This window comes from Sorex fumeus, unplaced genomic scaffold (assembly GCF_029834395.1).
Source record: "Sorex fumeus unplaced genomic scaffold, SorFum_2.1 ptg000028l, whole genome shotgun sequence".
Classification (NCBI taxonomy): domain Eukaryota; kingdom Metazoa; phylum Chordata; class Mammalia; order Eulipotyphla; family Soricidae; genus Sorex; species Sorex fumeus.
Genome location: NW_026606085.1, coordinates 16161054 through 16187546, shown reverse-complemented (window position 1 = coordinate 16187546; position 26493 = coordinate 16161054). Strand labels below are relative to the sequence as shown.

Here is a 26493-nt window from a genome sequence, read left to right as displayed (position 1 = left end):
TGGTGGTGCTCGGTGACCATATGGGTGGGAGTGGAGTCATGTGACTCCACAATCCAGCCCACGGCCTCACATGCCTGTGTGTATGTGTCTCTGTGTGTGAGTGTCTGTCTGTCTGTCTCTCTGTGTGCGCGCTGCCGCCCAGCCCCATTCCCGGCCCACCATGACTTTTTTCCCATTTCCTGTTTCCGTGCTCTCCACACCCAGCGCGCACCTGTCCGAGCAGCGTTCTTCAGCCTTTCACACCTGCGGACCAGCTGGGTCCTGTGTCCCGCAGCCCTGCAGTGAGAACCAAGGCCGGGGACAGTGGGCCTTCCTGCACGTGGTCTGGACCAGTGGCTGAAGACCACTGTGTCTGATGTCTGAGCCCCGTCTCTCTCCTCCTCTCCATCTCTCTGCATTGACACACTCTCTCTCTCTCTCTCTCTCTCTCTCTCTCTCTCTCTCTCTCTCTCTCTCTCTCTCTCTCTCTCCCCTGCATCCCTTCTCTTCCAGTTGTGTTCAGTGCACAGGCAAAATGGCAGAGAAATACCCAGAGATCCCGTAGTCTTGATGTGTGTGCGTGGTTTGGGTGTGGTGGGTGGTGCGAGGTTGGACAGGCACCTGAAGGGAAGAGGCACAGACTAGGAACCACACGTGGCCACCCCGGCGGGCACCAGCAGGGCTTCGGAGGGAAACAGCAATCAGCTCATAGGGCTGGCAGCATGCGTATGAGATGTTTTTGAAAGTGGGGCGATTCCTGGTTTTGTGTGCTTTTGTTTGGGGGACACACTGAATGATGCTCGGGAATCACTCCTGGTGGTGCTGGGGGACCCTATGGGATGCTGGGGATCGAACCCGGGTCGGCCACATTCGTGCAAGGCAAACGCCCTCCCTGCTGGACTATCTCTCTAGCCCCTGTTTGTATCATCTTACTATCCAGTACCTCCCAAACAAAATGTAGACACTGAACTTGCGTGTGACATGTGCTGATGATCTCCAAGGGGAGGTTTCCAGCCCTTCTGGTTTGCATCTGGGCCTGCCTGAGGCTCACGGCTCCTTCCCCTTCTGCCCATGGCGCTGGGCGCCCTCTCCTGGCCAGCGGCGGTATGACAGCGCAGTCAGCCTGCAGGGTCTCCCAGTTTCTCCCTGGCCCCCCACCCCCACCCCCAGCTGAGTCTGGGACCTGGCTTAGGCCTTCAGTGACTGACCACCTGTCTCTCCTCCTCCCTCCCTCCCTCCCCCCGCCCACTCCCGCTCCCCTTTGGCCCCTGCAGCACTGCCAGTAACTCCAACCGAAGCACGCCCGCCTGCTCCCCCATCCTCCGGAAACGGTCGCGCTCGCCCACCCCCCAGAACCCGGACGGCGAAACCATGGTGGAGAAGGGCTCGGACCACTCTTCGGACAAGTCTCCGTCCACGCCGGAGCAGGGCGTGCAGCGCAGCTGCTCCTCGCAGTCCGGCCGCAGCGGGGGCAAGAACTCCAAGGTGAGCTGCGCCCTGACTCAGGGTGGGGTGAGGTCTCCCCCCATACGCAGGCTGTGCTCCCGGGGTGCTGGGGAGGGGGTCCCTGCAGGGCTGTGCCCCACTGTAGCTGGGCACAAACCCACGTGTGGCCCAGGTGACCAGAGGACAGTGCCCAGGTCTGTACATCTCGGACACCCCTGGCCAGCCCCTGAAGACAGGACGAGGGGCACTGGGTGGTCTCTCTCCCCCACCCCCAACTGCCAGCCCCCTGGAGCCCTGCTCTGGACTCACAGCCTGGGAGGGGAAGGGGCCCAGGGGCCTCCGGAAGGGGAGGGGTGGGCGCCCGCCTGGATCTGCCTTTTGATTTCTTGTTCTTCCTCTTCTTCCCACCGTCTCCCCAAACTTCTTTGCATGCATGGTCTTAGTCTCACAAGCGCCTCTCAAAAGTAAGCCACCTCTGTCTGTCCAGCTGCCCGCTGTCTGGTCGTCTGTAGTGCTCCCTGCCCCGCCCCTTCTGGCCGGTGTCCTGCTTTGGTCCCTGTCCCCAAGGCTGGCCTTGTTGCCCCCAGCAGGCAGGCTTGACGCCACTGAGGGCTCTGCCCGGTGCCCCCAAAGTCTGAGAGTAGCCCTGTCCTCCCTGCCCCGTGTGCTGCCTGCTTCCCACAGCTGCCTTGGCCTGGGAACTCCCCCCCGCCCCAGTTCCTTTGGGGACGACACCCCACCCCGCCCTGCGAAGCCACAGGTCCTGACCCTCAGTACCTGCTGCACTGGGCGGCCCCTGCTTCCTGGCAGGTGGATGGGGTCCCTGAAGTGACTGACACTCAGGAGCTTCCCCACGTCTCGCTCCTCCCTCCCCTGCCTGGACCCCGCGATCAGCCCCATACAGCAGCTGTCCATAAAACAGCCCTGGCCACTCCCTGCCTGGGCTCTCGGTGAGAGAGCAAAGGCCAGCACACACAAAGGGCCCTTGTGGGTGAGAGGACAAGAGGACCAACAGGGAAAGATGCCCCAAGGAAGGGGGTGGCGGCTGTGCTGTCAGGGAAACGTACGTGTAGGACCACCAGACTTCAGAAGGCACATGGGAGAAGGGTATGCAGTGGAGAGAGGCAAGGTCCCGGGGTGTGAAGAGGGGAGGAGGCGAGAAGGTGGCAAGGGTGAGGAGGACATGCTGCAGGGGTGAGGAGAGGAGAGAAGATTGCAGGGGTGAGGGGAGGAGGGAAGATTGCAGGGGTGAGGGGAGGAGGAGAGGCAGCAGAGGTCAGGAGAGGAGCAGAGACTGCAGGGGTGAGGAGAGGAGGGAAAACTGCAGGGGTGAGGGGAGGAGGGGAGGCTGGGGGGAGAGGAGAGACAGCTACAGGGATGAGGAGAGGAGGGGAGGTTGGGGGTGAGGAGAGGAGAGAAGGTTACAGGGGTGAGGAGAGGAGGGAAGACTGCAGAGGTATGAAGAGGTGAGAGTAGATGTCTGTAGGGGTGAGGAGAGAAGGGAAAGCTGGAGGGCAGAGGGGAATGACAGGTTGCAGGGGTGAGAAGGGAGGCGGATGGGAAGGCTGCAGGGGTGAAGGGATGGCGTCTGCATCTAGGCCACCCCACTCCCTGTCTCCAGTCCCCCTGGTGGCAGGTAACCTCCTAGATCCTGCAACTGGAGTGCTCAGGGCTTAGCTCCACCTCCCGGGATCCGAGTCTCCGACCCGCAGTGGTGCCAACAGCCAGCAGAGGGCGCCAGCAGCTGCCTTCTGGGCTGCATGTCCCCAGCTGGTGGGTGACCAGGCCCGTCCTTCCTGTGCTGGTCAGGGCTGCTGGCCTCTCGGCAGCTTCATGCCCAGATTCTCGCAGAGCATCAGTCCTAATGTGTATGGTTTTCTTTCCAGTACGACAGACTTAAGCTGATCAAAGTAAGAAGTTTCTGTCCCCCCCATCCCCCCCGCTAGGTGTAGAGCTCGCCTGCCCCTCCCCTGCCCCCTGCCCTGTCCCCAGTCTTTGCAAGGGTGGGGGCTGCCCCAGGGGCTCCTTGCTACACTCCCGGAGACAGTAGAAGCCGCTGGGTCGTCAACCCCCCCCTCCCGCCCCCACCTGTCTGGGACCCTTCCCCCTACTCCCTTCCCCCGGCCAATCCCATGAGAACCTGGCTGCAGGCCCCCTGCCCTGTGCCCGAAGGGACTCACCCTTGGGCTCAGTCCCCAGAAAGCAGAGCCCCGGGGCTGGAGCAATAGCACAGCGGGTAGCGCGTTTGCCTTGCACACGGCCAACCCGGGTTCGATTCCCAGCATCCCATATGGTCCCCCAAGCACGGCCAGGAATGATTCCTGAGTGCAGAGCCAGGAGGAACCCCTGAGCATCATCGGCTGACTGTGACCCAAAAAGCAAAAAAATAAAAGAAGAAAGCAGAGCCCCAGGGTGGTGGGGGGGGGGGCACAGAGTGGTCCTTGGAGCTAGTGGCAACTCATACCTCTGAGCTGCCCCTCTTGGAACAGAAAGGGTCCGTGTTGCGGCCAGGGTGCAGGACACAGCTTCCCGCCAGGCATCTCTGGCGGCCACTTGGGGTGCTGAGGGACAGGGTACAGGGAGGGTCCCCCACAGCTTCCCTGGGCCCCCGTTCTTTGCCCTCCCCCCGGGGGTGGCAGGAGCGGGAGGCGCTGTGCCGGTGTCCGGCTGTGGGGTGGGGCCAAGAAAGGGCTCTTCTGAGCCACTGGCCGCCACCTCCTGCCCGTGGCCACTCACCCTCACTCTCAGCCCTCCTTGGGCCGGGTGGGCGGCCCCCTGCAGAGTCTGGCCCGGGTATGGCCATGCAGGCAGCCCAGGCCCTCCACGCCCCACCCTGGACAGGGAGACCCCAGGGCTCCCTAGTGAAGGGATGAGGGGTGACCCGCAGTCATGCTCTCCACTTGCCCCCACCCTCCCCTACTCAAACTCATTGACAGCCCAGGCCTGAGGCAGGGGCCCCTACACCCCACCCGGCCCGGGAGGACCCCAGCCTGCCCCTAGGGAGGGGAGGGTCTGCCCTGTCTGCCCCCCCCCCACCCGCTTCCCTAGCGGGGGTGTAGGATGCTGTCCTCACCGCCTTCTTCCCTGAAGCATCACAGTCACCCCCCAGAGTGGGGTGGGGGGGGCCTGGCGCTGGACTGGCCCCCAGTTGCGATGGGGCACAGGAAGCTGAGGAGGGCCTTCGCATGTGTGCCCACCTTCCTGCCCTCGGCTTGGCCAAGCCCCGTGGAACCCCTCTGCCCTCACACCCCAGAACACCCCCCCCCCCCCGCCTTCTACACGGACTTCCGGCCAGGGCCCCCTGGGGACATGTCTGAGACGCCCGGAACACATCTCCCCCCCCCACACCCCCCACCCCAGGCCCGAAGAACCTGCCCCCCACGCCCCCAGGTTCTGGGCACTGCTGCTGCCGCCCTGGGCGGCTTCCGGCATGCGCTACCCCCCCGTGCTCCTTTCGGGGATGCCTGGAGAAAGGAGTGGCCGAGTGGCCAGGGGGGCCCCGCGCTACCCCCTCTGCTGTGTGTGTGCCCGCACCCGCGGCCGGCTCCACTGACCCTGCCTTCCTCTCTTTGTCCTTGCAGAAAAGCCAGAGCTGGTATAACGTGAGTACCCCCATCTCTCTACTTGGGGATGTGGGCGGGTGGGCAGTGGGGGGGGGGCGGGGGGAGAAGCGGGGAGCAGCCCCCAGCCACTGTGGGCATGGTGGGGGCAGGGGCGTGGGCAGCTGCTGAGCTGGGGGTCCTGCCGGGGAGTTGGGACCAGGCCCCGGGTCACAGGGTCCTGAGGCAGCGACTTCAAGCCCGAGATTCTGGCTCTCGGCATCCCGGGGACGTGTGACAGTGTCGTGCCCTGCCCGAGGCCCAGGGTGGACGGCTGCTGTACCCCGTGGATTCAGCACAAGCCACAAAGATGGGTGTCCACCACCTACTGAGGGCAGCTCCTGGCCTACGTGCTGACCAGCTCTGCCCACTTCCTCCTTTGCAGCCTCTGTCTCTGATGGACTCGGGGTCACCCAGCTCTCCATCCCACTCCTCCTCCTCGGCCTCTCTGTGTCCCACCCCAGTCCTCTTCCTGTTCCCTCAGGCCCCCACCTGGCCCCTGTCCACTTGTCCTCCGTCCACTGTCCTGCCCACTGGTTCCTGTCCACTGTCCACTGGCCCCTATCCCCTGTTCACTGTCCTCTGGCCCCTGTCCAGTTTTGCCTGCCTACTGTCCTCCGTCCACAGCCCCTGCCTCTGTCCCCCGCCCTCCATGAGGCCGCAGGCTTCCCGGCAGGCAGTCCTGAGAAGTCCATGTACCACTTTTGCCCACCTGCTTCCTGCTGGCTGCTGCCCTCGGGGTACCACTTGGTCCCAGCACCCAGTGTTTGCCCTGTTGTTAATGTTTAGCCCAGGACCAACTCCCCGGGCACAGCCGCCCTGCCCCGCCCTGCCCTGCTGTGGGAGGAAGCGCAGGGTCGGGCTCTGCCCCCCTCAGGTTATCTTCCCCGCAGCCCCTCCCACCCGGTTGGCCTCATTGTGGCTCCAGGAAGAGCCACCAACGGTCGCCCAGAGAGGATGGCCCTGGGGCAGGCTGGCGGGGCACGTGTGCACGCGCTGATGGTTCCAAATGGCCTGGGTGCCCACTGGCCGCAGAGCCCAGGACCTGGGGAGGACCTTGGCGCCCCCTTGCCCTGTTGCCTTTCTGAGTTGTTGAAAGTCCGTGTGGGGTCACGTCAGGTCAGCTAGACCCCCAGGACGAAAGAGTCCCTTGTGCCCAGGTGGGGGGGGGTGCTGCCCTCCCTGGATGGGGACACCACATGTGGCAGGCTCTCCTCATCCCAGCTGCCCTGGTGCCCGTCCCTCCTGGGTCCCCGGGCCCCCGACGCCCATCCTTGCCTTTTCTTGGGCTCCGTGTCTGGTGCGATGTGGTGCCAGGTCCGAGGGACTCCTTGGCAGTCCTCGGGGGAAGGGGCACCCCCTGGCTCTGTGGGCCCCCACTTCCGCCCACGTCCAGGGAGCCTGGACTGACTGGTGGATGAGCGGTCGGGGCGGGGGGGGGGGGGGGGTAGCGTGTGTGTCCCAGGCTGCCTGGCATCACGTTTCAGATGTCCTCATCCCAGCTATGCCCTGGCGTGGCCTAACTCCCCGCCCCCAGTGGTGCCCGGCCTCTTGCTGAGGGTTACTGCAGGCCGTTGGCCGGGGCATCTCCCAGACCCTGTAACTTGAAGCATGTGCGGGGCCAGGCCCTGCCCACCCGCCCTTCTCCCTCCCTCCCTCCCCCCCCTCCCATCACAGGGCCTCGAACAAAGAAGCCGTTTGCTGGTCAGCCAGGAGGAGCAAGGGTTGGGGAGAAGGATGTGTGGGGGGGGCCAGGCCCCTGGGAGGGACGTGACTCATCACCCAACGCCCGCCCTGTGCCCGCTGTACATTGGCCGAGGCCGCGTCAGGGAACGGGCCTGGGGGAACCCCGGATGCAGCTGCAGAGTGAGAAGGAGCCCGGGGCCACCACGTGGGGGTGACCAGTGAGCGGACCCGCGCCCTGGCTGGCCACAGCCGCTGTCCTGTGCACCGGGACCAGAGTCGCCCTGGGCGGAAGGACCGGCCACCCTTGGCCCACCCGGGAGCCAAGCGGGACAGAGCCGCTGTCGCTGGCCGGCCGGCCGCCGACCACACCCTCCCCGGGGGACAGCTGCAGGACGACAGGGAACCGCCGGCCACGGCCCCTCCGCTTCCCGGCCCCTGGCCCTGCCCGCATGCCCGGGCCAGTGGACAGGCAGCCATGGAGCCCCTGGCGGAGTCCGACGTTCCTTGGCACTTCCCTCCCCCAGAGCAGGACGGCCCGGCCCGCGGCTGGTACCTCAGCCAGCTCGCAGGCGCTTGCTCCGAGCCCATCTGGGACTGGCCCGGGTCCGAGCACATCCCAGCCGTGAGTGTGCGCTACTGCCCCCTGCCCACTGCCCCAACCCTGGCCTGCCCTGACCCGAAGCCCTTTGGGCACTTTGAGTCCGGGAGCCTCGCTCAGCTCGGGGTGGGGAGAGGTGGAGCGGGGAGGGGGGAGCAGCAGAGGTGAGGCGCAGTCTCTGGGGGTCCATGGGCGAGCTCAGTGTCTGCTGGCATCTAGTGCAGCTGGGGCCCCTGTCCCGGGGGAGGGGGCGAGCTTTGCCTGCAAGCCTTGTGGCCCAGGGCTGAATCGTGTCCCGATCCCCCGGTCACAGCTTGTTCCTCCAGTGGGAAAGACGCGGTGTGTCTCCCTCCGGTGTGGGGACAGCAGCCAAACCCCTGCCCCCTCTCTCTGGGGGCCCTCATTCTTGGTTACCATCAAATCTACAGAAGTTCAGGGAGGGGGCAGGGAGGGGCCATGAGGAATTAATAGCATCTCAGCTTCGGGACTTTGCTGTCAGCCAATAGAGACCCAGCAGACCCGTGGAGTCCTGGGGTTCCCTGTCGCAGCGTGTTCCCTGCCGGGGTCCCCCGCGGCTTCCATCTGGCCCTGAGTGGTTGCCTGGCACCATTCACGCACCGCGACCCCCAGCCCTGTGTAGGCTGCCCGGCTCCGAGCTGGGCTTCTCATGTGCGACCACCTTGGGGAGTGAAGCCAACAGGGGACAGGGCCCTGGGGGTCAGGTGGATTCTGGGAGGCCAGAGGCATCGTGTTCAAGGCGCTGTCCTCCCCGGGAGCCCCCCGATGCCCTTTGCTTCTTGCCGGGCCCAGGGGTTGCTGCCATCGGCACGTCTGCAGTGGAGCCTGGCCCCGGGGACGGTGGCGGGCCGCAGTGCCAGAACAGCTCAGAATACACTGAAGCAGACGTTGGAGATTCAGCTCAGGGCTGGGGGATCCGGTGGCATGGCAGCCTCTGGCCAGCGTGCGTGAGACCCGGGGTCTGGGCGCCGCAGTCTCTGAGCGCAAAAAGACCAAGTAAAATTCAAGTAAAGTCTAAAATAATTCTAAGCGCTCTTGCTCACACTCCCTGCCTCCCTCTGCGCCCCCCACTCCTCCCTCCCCGTTTCTCCCTCTCCGGAAAGCCTCGAGGGAGACCTGTGTCAGCCTCCCCCACACCTCCTCCCCACGCCCCCCAGAACTCCTGAGGCTCCTGCCTGCTCTTGCCAGAAGCTGTTGGGCCACTTCACTTGAGGGGGGGTGGTCATCAGCCTCACTGTCCTCTTGGCCCTTTTGACCAAGAATGTCAGAAAGCCAAGAGCGACCGTCCCGAGCTCATTTGCTGGTGGATGCCCACGGCCGGGGGCGGGGAAGGGCCATCCTGTTTGTCCTCATGGCCAAGGCCACCAGCCACTACATGGGCTCGGACAGGGCAAGCAGACACGCTTGGCCGTGCCGGGGACAAGCTGGCTGGGCATGGGGCAGGGCGAGGGGAGGGGCCCTTCCATCACGGAGCCCTTGCCTTTGCTTTTGTTCTTGTATTCTGCATCGTGGAGCTCAGAAAAGGCAACTGGGGGATCAGGGAGCAGGGGTGCAGCTCGGCGTCGGGCATGTGCCTCACCCGGCCGCCGTTTTGGGCCAGAGCCCCCCGAAACGACATGAGAGCAGGAGCTGGGTCTATTCAGTGGCTCCCGGCATGCCCAGGGAGGATTTGCGAGATCATTTGGAGGTTCCTTATCCCCTGGGCTACTCTGAAGGGGACCCGAGTACAAGGAACCGGGATGTTATTTTTTCCGGAACGAGGGTGGTGACCAAGTGAGCCAGGCAGCTCTGGGTGAAGGGAGCGGGGAGGGATGGTCTGAGCCCATCTGGTTGGGTTTGGGGGCCGGGGAGCCCCCCCCCCCCGCAGAGTGTGATGCGGCCTAACGAGTCTGATGCCACCTCCGTGGGGGGCACCAGGGCAAAGTTCCTGTACCCCGAATCCCCCCGCCCCCGATCCTGGCACCTAACCCAGCCCCTGGTGTCCTTGTGACTCTGGGCCTCTCAGTGCCAGAGCCCGGAGGAACTGCATTGAGCTTGCCCCCCCCTCCCCTCCCCGGTCCCGCAGGTGCTGAGCCCCACGTACAAGCAGAGAAATGAAGACTTCAGGAAACTCTTCAAGCAGCTTCCGGACACGGAGCGTCTCATCGTGGGTGAGCAGGGCAGCGTGTGCGTGGCCGGGCACCCGGTGGTGGTGGGTAGAGAGTGTTCAGGTGGCCCTGGGTGGGGCGGGCTCCCCCCCAACCCACCCACCCATGGACCTCTGCAGGTGGCAGGAACGCTGATTGAGTCTGGGCCCACCTCTGCCTCCAGCGTTCATCACCTTCCGCTCCCTTCTCCTTCCACGGGGCACTCCTTTAAGGACCTCTCAGGCCCTGCATCCTGGAGGGCAGCCAGGGGGAGGCAGTCAGTCAGAGGGGCTGCCCTGCCGACAGTGCTCCCAGCTCCTGAGCACCCGTCCCCCGTGTCCCATCACAGATTACTCCTGTGCGCTCCAAAGAGACATTCTCCTTCAAGGCCGACTCTACCTCTCTGAAAACTGGATCTGTTTCTACAGCAACATCTTCCGCTGGGAAACCCTGGTAAAGATCGGAGGCCGGGGAGTGCACCCCCTTCTCTCTGGTTGACGCACACTGCTCAGCTCTGGGGCAGGTCACTGACGCACACGCCCGGCCCAGGGCTGAGTGTGGGCCTGCCCTGCCCCCCTCTGCCGCCTCTTGGACGTGGAAGTGTCCCAAGAATTTGCTATTGGCGGGTGTAGGTAAATCCGTGGCCAGAATCGCTTCGAAGGCAGCAGGAGAGACCAGGGAGCGTTGACCCAAGGCTCAGGACCGGCTTCTAATTTATGGGTTCTGGGTTCTGGGCCAGCGAGCCGTGTAGTGGGGACCCATCCTGCCTTCTTATGCCATCTTCCCTTGCCTCAGAATGCAGTGAGGGAGGGTCCACTGGTCCTTTGAGTTCCTGTCCAGCACCTCTGTGGGCCGCCACTAGCCGCACAGACAGACCCTGTGCAGGATCAGAACCGTAGAAGCATGACACGAGGCTGCCTGGACAGACTCGGGGTCCTCTGGGGCCCTTGGGGAGACCCGCAGGCCCTCCTGTGCGCGCTCTGTAGTGAGGATCCAGCCTGAGTTAGGAAGCGTTGCCATGGCCCGCCCGAGCGGTGTCTCCATCTTCACACCTCCCTTCCCGCCCCCCCCCCCCACACTCTCTGTCCCAGCTGACCGTCCGATTGAAAGACATCTGTTCCATGACGAAAGAGAAGACAGCTCGCCTCATCCCCAATGCCATCCAAGTCTGCACTGACTCCGAAAAGGTAGGCACCACCCCATCCATCTGGCCAATGACGTCATGGAATCTTGGAGCACTGTACAGAAAGGGCTCTGCTCGCACAGCCACCAGAACATTCGGACTTCCCAAGAGATGAGTCTCGGGCCGGAGGGAGGGAGCCCAGCAGGGAGGACTCGGCCAGCCAGGGTTAGATCCCTGGCATCTCATAGGGTCCCCCGAGCCCACCGGGAGTGGTCCCCTAGCACAGAGTCAGGAGAAAGCCCTGAGCAGCACTGGGAGGAGCCCCCCCCAAACCCAAACAGCAGCAGCGAAGCAGAGAGCTGGGAAATGGACCATGTGCCAGAGGGAGGGGTGTTCGCCGATAAAATAGAGGATGAAGCATGTTTGTGGTCATCAGACCAAGTCAGTCTAGGGTCAGAACCGGGCCGTGTTTGTGCAGAACACAACGGATACGGCATGAACCAAGCCCTGTTGGGGACTTGGCATGGTCTGAATCTGTCTCTGGCGGGAGTCTTCTTGGGGGTCCGGACTACACCTTGCCCCACCAGGGAACCGCCCCCGTCGAAGAGAGGGATGTACCTTCCCTTCTGCGGGCAAACATTGGCGAGCCGTGCCAGGCACATGCTGGCGTCCAGTCCCCGGACTAGTGGGCGGCAGGTCCCCGAACCTTCCTCTGCTCCTCAGTGCCAGGCACCCTGTGGGTAGGAGCAGATGCACCCCACGCTGGGAAAGGAGCCTCAGGTGGGGCAGGTGGAGATGGAAGGACTTGGGGACAGTGGCCCCCGCGTGCTGACCCCACGGCCAGGGTCCTCAGTGATGGGTCGGGACTTGAGGGGGGAATCGGTCACTTTTGGTGAAAGGAAGGAGCTCCGTGCCTCTGTGGGGGGAGGGGGGGAGGAAGGTTTCACAAGTGGCGTCTCTGCATTTCTCTTCCCACCCAGCACTTTTTCACTTCCTTCGGGGCCCGGGATCGGACGTATATGATGATGTTCCGGCTCTGGCAGAACGCGCTCCTTGAGAAGGTCAGTGCCGTCCCTCTGCCCTGGGCCCGTGGGCGCCCAGAACTGTCCTTCCTCCGGGCATCAGCCCAGGGAGAGTGTGGCCGCCTCCAGAGAGGCCCTTTTCCTCGTGGCTCTGGAGTCCAGTGGGAAGGGGGAGACAGGCGCCATGCAGATGAGAACAGTCGCGTTTCTGCCCCACCCTCACGACGCCCGGTGGGGCCAGCAGCAATCCCCCTCGGCTTAGATTTGTGCCACTTTGGTCCCGCCGTGTGCAGCCAGTAGGGTGCACGGAGCTGGGAGGGAGAGAGGAGGACCCTGCTCCTCCCCACGCACCCCCTGCTTGCCCCAGACTCACTTCCCCTGGGCCTCCCCTGTGTCCCCACACTTAAGTGGGAGCTCTGGGCACTGCAGGAACTTCCGGCCACCCCGGTAGGGAGCTGAGCACATGTGGGGGGCTTTCAGCCCACTGCCCACTGCCCCACTGCCCCAGCCCAGCCTCTGCCCTAAAGCACAGGCTTGTCCCTGAGCGTGGACGTGGGACAGCTGCGCCCACGGGGGCATATGCCTGGTCAGTTCAGTGAGAGAGGGTGGGAGTGAAGTCTGTCACCTGGAGGGTATCTGGCCCCCCCTGAGGGCCCCTGTCCCCCGCAGCCCCTGTGCCCCAAGGAGCTGTGGCACTTCGTGCACCAGTGCTACGGCAACGAGCTGGGCCTGACGAGCGACGACGAGGACTACGTGCCCCCTGACGACGACTTCAACACGATGGGGTGAGCCAGGGAGGGGCGGCGAGGGGTGCAGGGAGGGCTGAGGGGGCAGGTGTCAGGATGAGGGGCTATGCATGTGTGTGTGTGTGTGTGTGTGTGTGTGTGTGTGTGCACGCGTGTAGGATAACACTGTTTTGTCCTTCCTCAGGTAGCTTAGGTTTATCGGGTCACACCCATCTAAGGACGCTGAACTTGTATTGTAAGCAATGTCCTTTCTGTATGGACACAGGAAGACAGTTAATATTATGCTTTGTAACTTGGGAGTTGATTGACTCGAATAATATTTACTCCTGGGCATCTGCTTTCTTGACTCAGTTGCCCTTAGTTCCTAGCACCCCAAAAGCAGGGTCCCGACGAGGGACTGAATGGACCCAGGGCAAGCTGTGAGCTACCCTGGCATCGAAATGGGCCAGGCCAAAGTGCCACGATACTCAACTATAAGTTGAGGGCACGATCATGGACAAATGCTGTCATGATCCAAAAGTAAGTAACGACGAGACTCGGACCCTGCTGGAGCTAGGAAAATTAACCTGGCCTGAGGACTGCGGAATGTATAGTGAGATGTTCTCAGGAAGAACCAAACTAAGTTTATATCTCATACAGAATGCTCATACAGAATGGCATTGCTAGAAATATTAGAAGTAGATTTATTGAAACTATTTAAGTAGATTACTAACTGAGGGAAGAACACACCCTTGTTGGGATCCCACCCTTGAGCGGATCTCCTAGTAATTTGGAGTAATCTCTTTAGATGAGATTTATATCCTTGAGTTAATCTCCTGGAGGAATCTCTTTGTTGATTTGTCAATATTCAACCCACCTTTATGTCACGCCTTACGTGATTGCTATATAAACTAAGACTGTAAGCTCGGGGAATAGAGTCAGAGCGAGAGGGGCTCAAGCTTGAGAGAAAGAACAGCCGTCCTGATCCAGGCCACACACAGGGCTCAAGAGCACCGAACGCAGGTGGTGAGAAAGAGCCATTCAGTGAGCCCGTGAACACACAACCTTTGTGAACACACAACCTTCGGCATGATAAGATTTTACATGTGTGTGCATGTGTGTGTGTCTGTGTGCATTGCATGTGCGTATATGTGTCTGTGTGCTTGTACGTATATGTGTGTACGAGCATGTGTGGTGTGTGTGTCTATGTGCATGTGTGTATACGTGTCTGTGCATATATGTGTGTGTGCATGTGTGCGAGCGTGTGTGGTATGTGTGTCTTTGTGACTCTGTGTGCATGTATGTCTACGCGTGTGTGTGTGCGAGTGTATGTCTGTGTATATGTGTCTGCATGTGTGTGTGTGTCTGTGCATGCATGTGTGTCTATGTGCGTGTGTGTATATGTGTCTGCATGTGTGTGTGCGAGTGTGTTTGTGTCTGAGTATCTGTGTGTGAATGTGTGTCTATGTGCATGTGTGTGTATGTGTCCGCGTGTGCGTGTGTGTGTATGTGTCTGCGTGTCTTTGCAAGCGTGTATGTGTCTATGTGTGTGTTCATGTGTGCGTGTGTGTGTACGAGTGTGTGTCTGCGTGCATGTGTGTATCTTTGGGTGTGTGGGTGTGTGTGTCTATGTGTGCATGTGTGTACATGTGTGTGTCTATTTGTGTCTGCATGTACATGTGTGTGAGCGTGTGTATGTGCGTGACTGTGTGGTGTATGTGTGTGCGCGCGCGCGCGCGTGCACAGCCAATGCTTCCCCAGGGAGGCCTCTAAAAAGGCCCTGAAGGAAGTGGAAGGGCAAGACCAGCCCAGGCAGAGGGCACAGGGCATGGGCTGAGGCGGGGTGGGGAGAGGAAATCTGGGGCGGCAGGCTCAGTTGGCACTGAGACCCTTGGCCCGACTGGTGTTGGGTGTTGGCGGAGAGATGGAAGAGACGCCCGCCGCCCACCCCCCCCCCCCCAGGCTGCCTCCCTCTGGGCCAGGGCCCTGGGCTGAGTTGCACATAGACGGGGGAGGAAGGGCAGATAGTCAGGGGCTCTTGAGTGATTCAGCGCCTGTGGAGAGAGGGGCTGCGGGTGGGCCAGGAGGGAGCAGCAGGGCTGCCGTCGGGCCGGGAGGGGGGCGCCGGCTCTGTACGAGGATCAGCCGCTGATGAGAGGAGCCCCTGGTGTCTTCAGGGCTGTCCTGGCCTTCCTGGCTCATGTAGAGAATTGTCAGCTGATGAGCAAAGCCTTATGCAGGCTGAGGGGGGATGCTGTGAGCTCAGGGGACTCGACACAAATGTGGGGCCAAGAGTGGACAGCCACGAGACGGGCAGAATCACCCCACATCTGAGCCCATGAGCCCTGGGCTGGAGCCCGGGCACCACGCGAGCGAGGCAGCAGAGCTGCATGTGCCGAGCGGATGGCGGGCAGGGAGGTGGACACAGGCTGCCCGCGGGCTGCAGTCAGGGAGAAAGCCAGGAAAACCTCAGCCCAGTGTTGCAGCAGCACCTAAAGTGTGTGCCCGACACACCCATCCAGTGTGTGTGTGCCCGCTCATGCCCGGCCAGTTGGCCTCTGTGTTGCTGAAGACGATTTCGCATGGGGCAGCATCATGCATGTCCACCACGAAACCGAGGCGCACTCACCAGACCCGAGTCACTCTGGCTGCAGGGGCACCCGGGTCCGCCCTGGCCGGGGGTCCCCAAGGCAGTGCTGGGAATGACCTGAGTGAAGAGTAGCTTCTGGGCACCGCCAGGGGTGGCCCAAGCCCAAAGAAAAGGGAAAGAAAAATTCCCCCCACCCTCCGTTCTCACCGGGGAGCACTGCAGAGGGAGGACCTCACAGCTGGGGGCAAAGCCCCAGGCAGCCATCCGGGCAAGGTCTTGTCCCATGTCTGGGGGCTTGTGCCGCGGTTCTGAGATGGGTGCTGACCGCGGCCCCTCCGGCCACCCCTGCTGTCCCGCAGCTACTGTGAGGAGATCCCCGTGGAGGAGAATGAGGTGAACGACAGCTCGTCCAAGAGCAGCGTCGAGACCAAGCCAGACGCCAGTCCGCAGCTGCCCAAGAAGTCCATCACCAACAGCACCCTGACGTCCACCGGGAGCAGCGAGGCCCCCGTCTCGGTGCGTGGCCGGCCCCGGCCACCCCGCCTGCCTGCACGCCTGCGGCCCGTGTCCCCAGCTCAGGTGGCCCCAGCCCTGGGGCGGGGGCGGGGGACGCACGGAGGGGCACTGCCTGTGTGGGCAGGTGAAAACCAGCCCGCCCCGTGTCCAGCTGGCCAGGGAGGGTCTGCCAGGGCCATCGGTGCCCGAGGCCTGGAGAAGGGCAGGCACAGTTCCCAGCACGTGGTTCCGTGTTCCCGAGGGGTGGCGCTTCCTGTTCCCTGGGCCTGGGTTAGGCAGACAAACGGAAGGGGAAGAGGTGGCAGAGTCCTCACGGTCAGGCCCACCTGCTCCGCGGCTTCCGGGGAAACTCCCCGAGGGGCTCGCTCCAGAGAGTCATGTTGACGCCCAGCCCAGGACGCTGAGTGTCCCCGGCAGACGCCACGGGCCCCTGACACAGAGCCAGAGAAGCCGCGCCAAGCACGCGCCCGAGCCCACCCCCAACCCCCTCCCGACGGAGCAGAGAGGTGACCCCTGTCCCCACTGCAGTTTGACGGGCTGCCCCTGGAGGAGGAGGTGCTGGACAGGGACGCGGCCCTAGAGAAGGAGCTGGCCATGGACAGCATCATCGGGGAGAAGCTGGACATCACGGCGCCCGTCACCTCCCCGTCGCTGGACTTCAACGACAACGAGGATATCCCCACCGAGCTCAGCGACTCCTCGGACACCCACGACGAAGGTGGGCTGTGTGAGGGGGGCTCTCACCTAGGGGACCGAGCACTGGCCCAGGGCAGACTCCGCTTTCTCTGCAGAAGGGAGTCGGAGTGCGAAGCCCAGGGACAGCCGGCACTTTGGCTCAGGCTGTGGGGCCGCGGCGCTTCCTGTCTTCCATGATTCTGCTTTCTCGGACCACCTGCCCTTGTTCCTGAAGCTCCGCCCTGGTGACATGGTCGCCCACGTCTGGGCCTGGTTCTCGTGGCCCAGGAGAGTGGCAGCTCCGTTCCCTGGCTGCATGTCTGGTCTGGTCTGAGCAGCCCTTGTCACCTGCCTGCTGGGCCTGTGGGACCTCCCCAGAACAGTCTCCAGGGCAAGAGCCAAACTCGGGGTCCACCACGTGGCAGTGGATTTGTCCAGCATTGGTTTGTCATGGGCCACATACACACATACGTGTCCCGGCATATCCAGAAGCATGTATGGTATGTACACACGTACACACATACATGTCCCCGCACTGCCGGGTGTGGCCCAAGTACACACATACGTGTCCCAGGACTGCCAGATGTGCCCCACATACATACCTGTCCCAGCACTGCTGGGTATGGCCCACGTACACACATACGTGTCTGAGCACTGCCGGGTGTGCCCCATGTATGCACATACCCACTGCCCCATGAGCTCCAGGAAGCTCAGGAAGGAATAACCGTCACCGCCTAAGCCCATGATCACTCGGGTGTGGCAGCACACCATGGCATCCCTCCGAGGCCTGACCCTGTCTCCTTTCTCGCCTGTGTGCAGGGGAGGTCCAGGCCTTCTATGAGGACCTGAGTGGCCGGCAGTATGTGAACGAAGTCTTCAACTTCAGCGTGGACAAGCTCTATGACCTCCTCTTCACTGACTCCCCATTCCAGCGTGACTTCATGGAGCAGCGCCGCTTCTCAGGTCCGTGCTCCCTCCGTCCCCAGACTGGGCCCCGCTCCTTCCCCTCCGGGGCCCCTGTACTTGCCCACGATGCCCAGAGTGCCCCACATCTCATGCCCACTGCTTCTGGCAGTGCTGGCCTGGGTCACGATTCACGGCTGACTCGGGCTCACGAGTGGGTCCATCAGGCCCCTGCCACCTGCCGGGCCTCCCCTCCTGCCCTCCACAGGGACACTGGCAGGTGACCGTGCTCATCTTCCCCAGGCTGTGGGAACGCAGGCGGGCACCCCTCCCCCCACAACCCCCAGGTCTGGGAGCAGAGGCCACGTTGGGGCCACGGGCGGGCGGTTCCTGGGGCGAGGCCCGTCCCCCAGCTCCCAGGCCCTCACCACAGTCGTGCCAGTGTTCCTGCAGCCCCGTAGGTGGCCCCCGACCCCGGGAACAATGGGCCTGTGCAGAATTCAGGCAGACCCACAATGAGCCTTTCTCAGGGGCTCCCTCTGCCCCCCAGGCTGCCCGCCCTGGCCCGGGGGCCGCCTGAGACCGGCTCACGGTGGCTCTGCCCCTTCCCCCCACCAGATATCATCTTCCACCCCTGGAAGAAGGAGGACAGCGGGGACCAGAGCCGAGTGATCCTCTACACCATCACCCTCACCAACCCCCTGGCCCCCAAAAGTGCCACCGTCAGGGAGACGCAGGTGAGCCTGGGAGCAGAGTGGCTGGCGGGGGGGGGGGGGTGGTCCACCGCCGCCTGGCCTCTCCCAGGGGGGTCTGGAGGCAGCGGGGGAGGGGCACACTGCCCACGGCGTCCCTCCCTCCCTCCCTCCCTTCCTCCCGCAGACCATGTACAAGGCCAGCCAGGAGAGCGAGTGCTACGTGGTGGACGCCGAGGTCCTCACTCACGACGTGCCGTACCACGACTACTTCTATACCATCAACCGCTACACCCTCACCCGCGTGGCTCGGAACAAGAGTCGGCTCAGGTGCTCGCGGGCTGGGGGCCGCTTCCTGCGCGTGTTGGGGTGGGGGGCCCTGTCGGGGGTGGGGTGGTGGGGAGCAGGCCAAGAAAGGCAGCGGGAGGAGGAGGTGGCTTCCCCGCCTCTGAGAGCCTCTTCCCGGACTCTGGAGGCCCTCCAAAAGTCCTTCAGCACCTTGCTGGTTCCTGGGGGTGTAGAGAAAGCCTGGAGTGTGGACTGGGGTCTTTCCAGCAACCCAAAGCGAAAACGGGGGTGGGGGTGCTCTTGGTTTAGCTGAGAAAACAGAGGTTCCTGTCATTTCCATAACTTTGCCAGGATCTGAGGTCCCGGGAACGTGGGGTGTCAGGTGGGTTCCTGGTGCCCCTTGCCCTGGGCACAGCCTGGCCTGTGTGTGCCCAGGTGCTAGGGAGGCCCCCAGGACCCCACCTGCGTTCTGGTTGCTGGCTCCCACTTTTTCTTTTTCTTTTTCTTTTTCTTTTTTTTTTTTGCGTCACACCCAGCGATGCACAGGGGTTCCTCCTGGTTCATGCACTCAGGAATTAACTCCTGGCGGTGCTCAGGGGACCATATGGGATGCTGGGGATTGAACCCAGGTCAGGCTGCGTGCAAGGCAAATGCCCTACCCGCTGTGCTATCACTCCAGCCCCCGGCTCCCGCTTTTTCTGCCCCTTCTGGCCTTTTCCTTCTCCTCCTGCTCTCAGCTCCCTGCCTTCCTGCTGGGGGCACCACCAAGGGACCTGGACTTCTTGGTTTTCATGGGTGTGTGTGTGTGTGTGTGTGTGTGTGTGTGTGTGTGTGTGTGTATCTTTTTTGTTGTGGGTCTGGTTGGGGGTGGGATTTGGGCTGCCCCTGCGGCTGGAGTCAGGCATTCAGAGGAAGGAACCCAGATTCTGACCGGGTCGCTCAGAAGCTCAGTGAGAGGCAGGGTGCCCGCCTGCAAACACCCCCAGCAGTGTTGGTGGCACGCAGCCGCGGCATCCTTGCGGTGTCCAGAAGATGTTCTCCCCTCTCTCTCTCTCTCTCTCTCTCTCGCTCTCGCTCTCGCTCTCTCTTTTCTCCTTCCCTTGAGCTGCTGTGCCGCCCTCTAAGCATTACCTCACTTAGCTTCCTCCCTCCTCCACGTTCCTCTCCTCCTCCTCCGCCAGAACATTCCCCGCAGAGCCCCCACATCTCAGCTCCTGGAGGGGCTTTTTTTTTTGCTGTTACTTTTTGGTTTGGTTTGTTTGTTTTTGTTGGGGGGGGGCAAACCCAGTGAAGCTCAGAGGTTACTCCTGGCTCTGCACTCAGGAATCTCTCCCAGCTCTGCTTGGGGGTCCCTGTGGGATGCTGGGGATCGAACTTGAGTCTGCCACTTGCAAGGCAAACGCCTTACCCACTGTCCTATTGCTCCGGACCACCCACAGGGGCTTCTGAACTAGCATCCTTGCTATTTGGTCCCTGTGGGTGGAGCTTTTACCTCTACAGACAGGTGCCCATCTCGTCCCAGGAACAAATGTGAGCAGGGAAGAGAGTTTGCACCTGGTGGAGGCACATGCCCTCAGCTATGGCGGAGGCTGCCCAGCTATGGGTGGGCAGCCTAATCATGAGAGCTTGAGCTGGCGGGATCTCTTCCGGGGCACCAGGGGGCTTGAGGCTGTGAGGATGAGGAGACATGTGGAGGACATACAGGGGAACAAGCCCTGGACAGGCCTGGGGGCCACTGCAGAGGCAGGAGCCAGGCTGGCCGGCTGGAGGGCTGGCAGGCTCGTGGCACCTTCGGGTGTGTGCCCAGGAGGAGAAACTCCGGAGAACCTGGGTGGGCTCCACGCTGGGCCCCGGGACGGCTCTTGGCGCTTAAGTGAGATCCCTGGCACCGGCCCATGTGACACCCCCCACTGACACCGTCTGGGATCCCTGGTGCCATAACCACGTGTGCGCCCATCACAACAGCCGGAAGGGAGGGGAATGAACGCCAAGTACCAGCTTTCCGTTTCTCACCCGAAGTGAGGGTGAATCACCCCGAGGGTGCTGGGGGTGGAGGAGCAGTGAAGGGTGTCAGAGTGATAGCACAGCAGGGAGGGTGCTTGCTCTTGCACACAGCTGACCGGGTTCGACCCCTGGTCGCCCCAGAGGTTCCCCCAAGCCCACCAGGAGTGACCCCTGAACGCCAAGCCAGGAATAAGCCCCCTGACCACTGCTGGGTATGGCCTTAAAAACAAAAACACTTAGAAAGATAAAGAGGAAGCACTGATACTGCCCAAGTGGGAGTCCCTTCCAGTCCCGGCCCCTGCCCAGGAAGTGCTGACCTTGTCGTCCGGGTCTCCAGGATCTCCACGGAACTGCGCTACCGGAAACAGCCTTGGGGCTTGGTGAAATCCTTCATCGAGAAGAACTTCTGGAGTGGGCTGGAGGATTACTTCCGCCATTTAGGTGAGCACCCCACACCCCAGGGACCCTGCACCCTGGGACCGCTCACCCAGGGAGCCCGCACCCAGGAGTCCTGCACACCTACAGCTGGGACTGAGTGAAGCAAGTCACAGCCTGGAACCACCTCCCTGACCCCCTAGTGAGGCTCCATGAGTCACCCTGACCCGGGGGAGCAGGACAGAGTCCAGGGACACTTCCTTAGTCGGGGGGGAATATGACCCCGGCATCTGGGCCCAGCTGCAGACTGAGGAACCACCTACAGGAGGGTTTCGCTCCAGCTCAGCGGCAGGATGAGGTGGGGTCAGACAGAGCCCTGCATTTGGGGCAGCTTCTCAGAGCAGAGGTGGGGGATGTGGCTCCCTTCAAGAAAACCTGATCCGGGGCTGGAGTGATAGCACAGCGGGTAGGGCGTTTGCCTTGCACACGGTCACCCGGGTTTGATCCTCAGCAACCCATATTGTCCCCTCAGCACCACCAGGAGTGATTTCTGAGCGCAGAGCCAGGAGTAACCCCTGAGCATTGCTGAGTGTGACCCAAAAAGCAAAACAGAAAAAAAAAAAAGGAAAAAAGAAAACATGGTCACACGTGAGCAGCAGCGTGGCCTCTGGAGGTCTGCGGGTTGGTCCAGACGTGCAGAAAGTCCAGTCCCCAACGTCGCCCTGTGCACAACAGTACAGGAAGTCCATGGCCCCCAGCAGGATGGCACAGAAAATTCAGGTCCCCGACATGGCCCTGCAAGACGGTATAGGAAGGCCCGGTTCCCAACTTGGCCCTTTGTCTCGTCAGAGACCGAGCTGACCAAAACAGAGAGCGCATACCTGGCCGAGATGCACCGGCAGTCTCCCAAGGAGAAGGCCAGCAAGCCTGCGGCTGTGAGGAGGAGGAAGCGGCCCCACGCACACCTGCGGGTCCCACACTTGGAGGAGGTGATGAGCCCGGTCACCACCCCCACGGACGAGGATGTGGGCCGCCGGATCAAGCATGTGGCAGGTGTGTGCTCGGACCACTGGGACCAAGAGCATGGCAAGCCCAAGAGCCCAGACGCTTGGTCTAATTCCCTTTTACTGTGTCCGTTCCTCGGCCCCTTGTCACTTGCACACGGGCTGCTCCACAGGACACGGTGACTCCCATCACCGAGATCTTGGCCAGAGTGGCCGAGTGCAGAGCTGAAGCTTCCCTGTCCTGCCTCGTCTGTCCCTGCCCCGTCCCGTCCAGCCACCTTCACACTCCCCTCCTCCCCGCCCCCCCACCCCTGGGTTTGCTCCTGTGCCCTGCCAGCACCGTGGACAGCTCCCTCCCAGGCTGGGCCCAGGGCCCGGAACCCAGCATCCCCTCTTCCCACAGGCTCCACTCAGACCCGGCACATCCCTGAGGACGCCCCTGCTGGCTTCCACCTGCACAGTGTCTCCAAGCTGCTGCTGGTGATCAGCTGTGTGTAAGGACCCCCATGCCCCCCACCCTGGCTGTCCAGTGTCCAGGCCTGAGAGCACCCCCCACGGGATCCTGGGCATCTGCGCTGCACTCTGGCCTCTCTCTGTCTCTCTCTGTCTCTGTCTCTGTCTCTCTCTCTCTCTCTCTCTCTCTCTCTCTCTCTTTCTCTCTGTCTCTCCCCCCCCCCCCCCCCCCCGCCCCCTGCTCCTTTGTCAGGCTTTGCCTCTTGGCTTCCTTTCCCGGGTTCACCAGCCTCCAGTGCATTCCTAGTGGGAAAACTAGGAAGGGCATTCATTCCAGCTTCACCAGGGGCCAGAGAGATAGCACAGTGGTTAGGGCATGGGCCTTGCACACAGCCAACCCGGGTTCCATCTCCAGCACCCCAGAGGGTCCCCTGCGTCCTGCCAGGAGTCTCAGTCCTTTGTCTCAGAGTCAGGAGTAAACCCCGAGCACAGAGCCCAGGAGTAAGCCCCAAACACCACCAGCCGTGGCCCCAAAGCAGCCCCAAACCAGCCTCACCGCTGGAGAAATCTCACCCAGAGATGCCATTTGACGGGCCTTTGGGGAGTCCTTACATTCTTTGGGGGAGGGGGTGGGGATCCAGCAGGGGAGTCTATGCCTCTCGGACCCCCGCACTGTGCAGTCTGGGACCCCTGTGGCAGGAAAGTTGGATAAAATGTTTGCTGTGTTCGGGCCCGCCCTGATCCTGGCCCCCAGCTGAAACAGGACAGGAATGAGGTTTCCTCCTTCCCTTGCCCCCCAACCCCTGTGTCTTCCTCTCTGTAAGCCTCTGAATAGCCATGTCCTGTGCTCCCCCCAGCACCCTGTTCATTCTCCTGACCCTGCCGGGTCCCCTTGGGGGATCTATCTCCCACCCCAAGAGGCAGGTACCAGGCAGAGAAGGCAACAGGCAGGCAGCTCAGGAGAAGAATTTGCACGCCCCCATCACCCCCAGAATAGGGCGGGCTGCTTCGGGCCTTCCTTCCTGGGCGCTCTTGGCTCTCTCCCCGTCGGTTCTAACCTCCGTCTCCTCCCGTTTTCCTCCTTGCTCCGGTAGGATCTGTTTCAGGTACTGGCGCTGACTGCTCCTCCTTCCTCCTGTCTCGCTCCTGGCGCACCCAGGTTCAGGTTCTGGGGACTCGCGGGTGTCTCCTTTCCAGGGGGCTCCCCGCCACACGTGCGCAGGCTTCGGGGGGCCGCGCGGTGCCTTCTGCCCTCGCTGCCACCCCCTGGCCCCCCGCTCAAGTCCCTCTTTCCAGGGGGGTGGGGACCCAGGATGCCAGAGAGCTGCCTCGGGGGTGGGGCTGGCAGGGAGGCAACGCCACTGGCCCGGGGCAGCTCTCATGGCCTCTGCTCTCTCTCTCTCTCTCTCTCTCTCTCTCTCTCTCTCACCCCTTCCCAGCCTGGTCCTGCTGGTCATCCTGAACATGATGCTCTTCTACAAGCTCTGGATGCTGGAATACACGACACAGACGCTCACCGCCTGGCAGGGGCTGCGGCTCCAGGAAAGGTAACCCCTGGCCCCTTGCCCCGACCCCTCTGTCCGCCTGGCCTGCCCTGTGCCTCCTCCCAGGGGCGCTGCTGCCGGCCCTCAGTGGGGGGGCGGTGGGGGGGGGGAGACTCTTTCAGCCGCGTGCAGAGCCCAGTACTACCAGCCGCCCCCGCCGTATCCCGCCTGCTTCTGATTTGGGGCCCTGGGGCGTAGGGGCGCGCGGTCAGAGGACAAAGCACTCTGATGTCCGTCTCTGTTCTCTAGGGGTCTGGGAGCACAGGACGGTCTGCTGAGCGTAACTCCAGCTGCCGGGGCGCCCCTTCTTCTAACCCACAGGTTACCCCAGTCCCAGACAGAATGGGCCCAGCTCCTAGAGTCCCAACAGAAGTACCACGACACGGAGCTCCAGAAATGGAGAGAAATCATCCGCTCCTCTGTGATGCTCCTCGATCAGGTAGAGCTGCCCCCTCCCCGCCCCTGATCTTTCACAGACAATGGGCAAGCCAGGAGAGAGTTCCCCAGCTCCCCAGGAAGCCCTCCCCCCAAACTCCAGGGGCCCGATCTGCTGCCCCCTACTTCTCAACCCTCCATTTGTGACTCCAGCTGGAAACTGACAGCACCCATCCCAATCGGTGGCCATGCAGAAGTGCCCTGATGTGTTCCTGGATCCCAGCACCTCGTAGAGCTTTTGGAGTTTCTTTTCTTGGCTTTTCTTTTGGGTCACACCCGATGAGCCACAGGGGTTACCCCTGGCTCTGCATTCAGGACTCACTCCCGGAGGTGCTCGGGGTACCCTAGGGGATGCGGGGGATCAAACCCGGGTCGGCCGCGTGCAAGACAAACACCCTCCCCTCTGTACTGTCGCTCCAGCGCCCCCTTCTGGAGTTTCTTGCAACGCCAGAAATCTATCTCAGGGTTAGGTTTCTCGAGACTGTAACTGTCTATACAAAAATTAAGCCAAAACCCATCTGCCAGCACCAGGATGTAGGGGGCAGGGGCAATCCTGAATCAGTGCCCAGTGCTCAGAAGAGCCAGAGCGAAGGCGGTGGATCAGGCAGAGAGCAGGGACATTCAGCATTCGAGACCTTGGACCAGGTGGTGGTCCCACAGCATATTAGGCTCCACCCCTGGACCGAGCAGCGTTCATGTCCCTTATCTTGAAGGTAAGAAAACCAGGGCAGGGGCCCAGAGGATAGGACTGCAGGGAGGGCACTTGCCTGGCAAGTTGGCAGATGCGACCAACCTGGGTTCCATCCCTGGCATCCCTTTATGGGAGTGAGTCCTGCGGGGAGTCAGCTCCGAGCACCGCCAGGTGTGGCCCATCAAACAAAAGACAGAAAAGAAAAGAAAAGAAAAGAAAAGAAAAGAAAAGAAAAATGCTGGGGCTGTAGCAGGGAGGGCGTCTGCCTAGTACGCGGCCAATCTGGGTTCGATCCCCAGCATCCCATAGGGTCCCTGAGTACCACCAGGAGTAATTCCTGAGTGCAGAGAGAGGAGTAACCCCTGTGCATCACCGGATGTCACCCAAAAAGAAAAAAGAAAAGAAACGCAGGCAGCTGAGCAAGTGCAGTGATGGGGGTGCAGGGCACCCCACGGTCTCGGTGTGGCATGCAGGGTGCGTGGCAGAAGGGCAGACCCCAGCACACCCACAGCCACGCAGCTAAGGGCAGCCCAGTTTCTGAGCACCCACAGGGGTGTGGCCATCCTCTCCAGCCTGAGGCTGCACATGGCGGGGTGGGAGGCAGGTGCTGCTGGATGAAGAAGCACCCCACCCCCACCCCCGAGGACGCCCACCCAGGTGCAGGGCTTCCTGTCTTGCAGATGAAGGACTCCCTTATCAACCTCCAGAACGGCATCCGGTCCCGGGACTCCACGGCCGAGAGCAACGAGAAGAGGAACAGCTACCACTGAGCAGGCAGGAGCGGGGAGGCTGCGGAGACCGTGCAATGCGTGTACATAGACCCTATAAATATATATATATATATATATACAGAATATAAATATATATATTATATACAGATTTTAAACAGAGAACGCCTATGTACCAGGGAGAAGGCGCGGCCGGGCCGCGGAGGGCAGGGCCCATCTCAGCACCACCCTCCCGCCCCGCCCTGCCCTGCCCTTCCCCTCCTGGGAACCGCAGTTGAGCCAAAGTCACGCCTGTGAAGACCCTGGGTCTTGAAAAGACGCCCCTCGGGGCATTGTTTCAGGTGCTTCGTCCCCTCATCCCCTGCCGAACGAAAGAGAATTCTCCCGAACCCTCACCACCCCACCCCCTGTCTCTCCCCTGGGGGTTCTCTTGGGACCCAGGAAGCCCAAGATGGGACCCCCGTCTCCCCTCCCCATACCTCTTCCTACAGAGTGCGTCCCAAGGGCTGGGGGCAGCTGCAGGGCAGCCAGGAAGGCGTCAGGTTCGTGCTTCGCAGCTGCCAGTGCCCGAGGTGTCGTGGCCTGCTGTCTGTCTTGTCATCTGTCTTGTCTGGGTCGCCCACACCTCCCTCGGGCCGGGTCGGGTCTGGACCCAGTAAGGGCTGGGGGTGTTCCGCGTCCCTCCCCTTTTCTCACGCTCCTCCCAGGCTGGATCTGGGCAAAGCCCCCCCTTCGTAGTGCCTAACCCCCATTTTTCCTAGTGCTCTCTGAGCACAGGTTCGGTGTCAGCCAGGGTGGAACGTTTCCGGACTTGTTAAACCTCCTTTCACAGTTGGGAGTCAACTCTGGGGCGGGTGGGTGGGGGGACTCCGAGTGCTTCCTTGGAACCTGCAGTTTGATTTCTGGGATGAATCAGGGTCCTGACCCCCCCACCCCCTCCTCTAGCCCCTTCCCCCTTGGATAGAGAGGGTAACACCTCCAGCAACATCCTACCTGCGGGGGTCTCACCCCAGAGGACTGTGTGGCCACCCCTGGCCAGCCGCGGCGCCCCTCTTGGTGGAGAAACAGCGCCGTCCCCCATGGGTGCACGTGCAGAAAGACACTCGCGCGCCCCCCCCCCCCCGAAAGGACACATGCATCGACAAAGGTGCACATATGGCCGCGAGAAAGCCGGACCCGAGTCCCTGCCTCCCACAATCTTTCTGCCAGCTCCGCATTGCTGGTGTGGGAGTGGTATCCAGCAGAGGGGCCGTGATGTGCCTGCTGGCCCCAG

The 26493-nt window shown here is 62.2% G+C and overlaps 1 protein-coding gene across 13 annotated transcripts in view; it reads left to right on the top strand.

Moving 5' to 3' along the window:
• The window catches only part of GRAMD1B (GRAM domain containing 1B), a 217054-nt gene that overhangs the window by 188076 nt on the left and 2485 nt on the right, over positions 1 to 26493 (top strand). For 8 of the 13 annotated variants that reach the window (XM_056114936.1, XM_056114933.1, XM_056114930.1 and 5 more), the window contains 18 exons: positions 1254 to 1464; positions 5007 to 5027; positions 9392 to 9476; positions 9802 to 9905; positions 10544 to 10639; positions 11556 to 11636; positions 12267 to 12382; positions 15272 to 15428; positions 15957 to 16146; positions 16923 to 17066; positions 17625 to 17743; positions 17886 to 18028; positions 20328 to 20431; positions 21215 to 21418; positions 21773 to 21863; positions 23262 to 23369; positions 23616 to 23805; positions 25173 to 25621. In XM_056114936.1, the coding sequence (XP_055970911.1) occupies positions 1254 to 1464; positions 5007 to 5027; positions 9392 to 9476; positions 9802 to 9905; positions 10544 to 10639; positions 11556 to 11636; positions 12267 to 12382; positions 15272 to 15428; positions 15957 to 16146; positions 16923 to 17066; positions 17625 to 17743; positions 17886 to 18028; positions 20328 to 20431; positions 21215 to 21418; positions 21773 to 21863; positions 23262 to 23369; positions 23616 to 23805; positions 25173 to 25262 (2254 nt within the window). In that variant the 3' untranslated portion in view covers positions 25263 to 25621. Of the gene's footprint in view, positions 1 to 1253; positions 1465 to 5006; positions 5028 to 9391; positions 9477 to 9801; positions 9906 to 10543; positions 10640 to 11555; positions 11637 to 12266; positions 12383 to 15271; positions 15429 to 15956; positions 16147 to 16922; positions 17067 to 17624; positions 17744 to 17885; positions 18029 to 20327; positions 20432 to 21214; positions 21419 to 21772; positions 21864 to 22916; positions 22972 to 23261; positions 23370 to 23615; positions 23806 to 25172; positions 25622 to 26493 lie in introns of those variants that run through there. The other 5 variants (XM_056114935.1, XM_056114934.1, XM_056114931.1 and 2 more) reach the window with 4 other exon arrangements.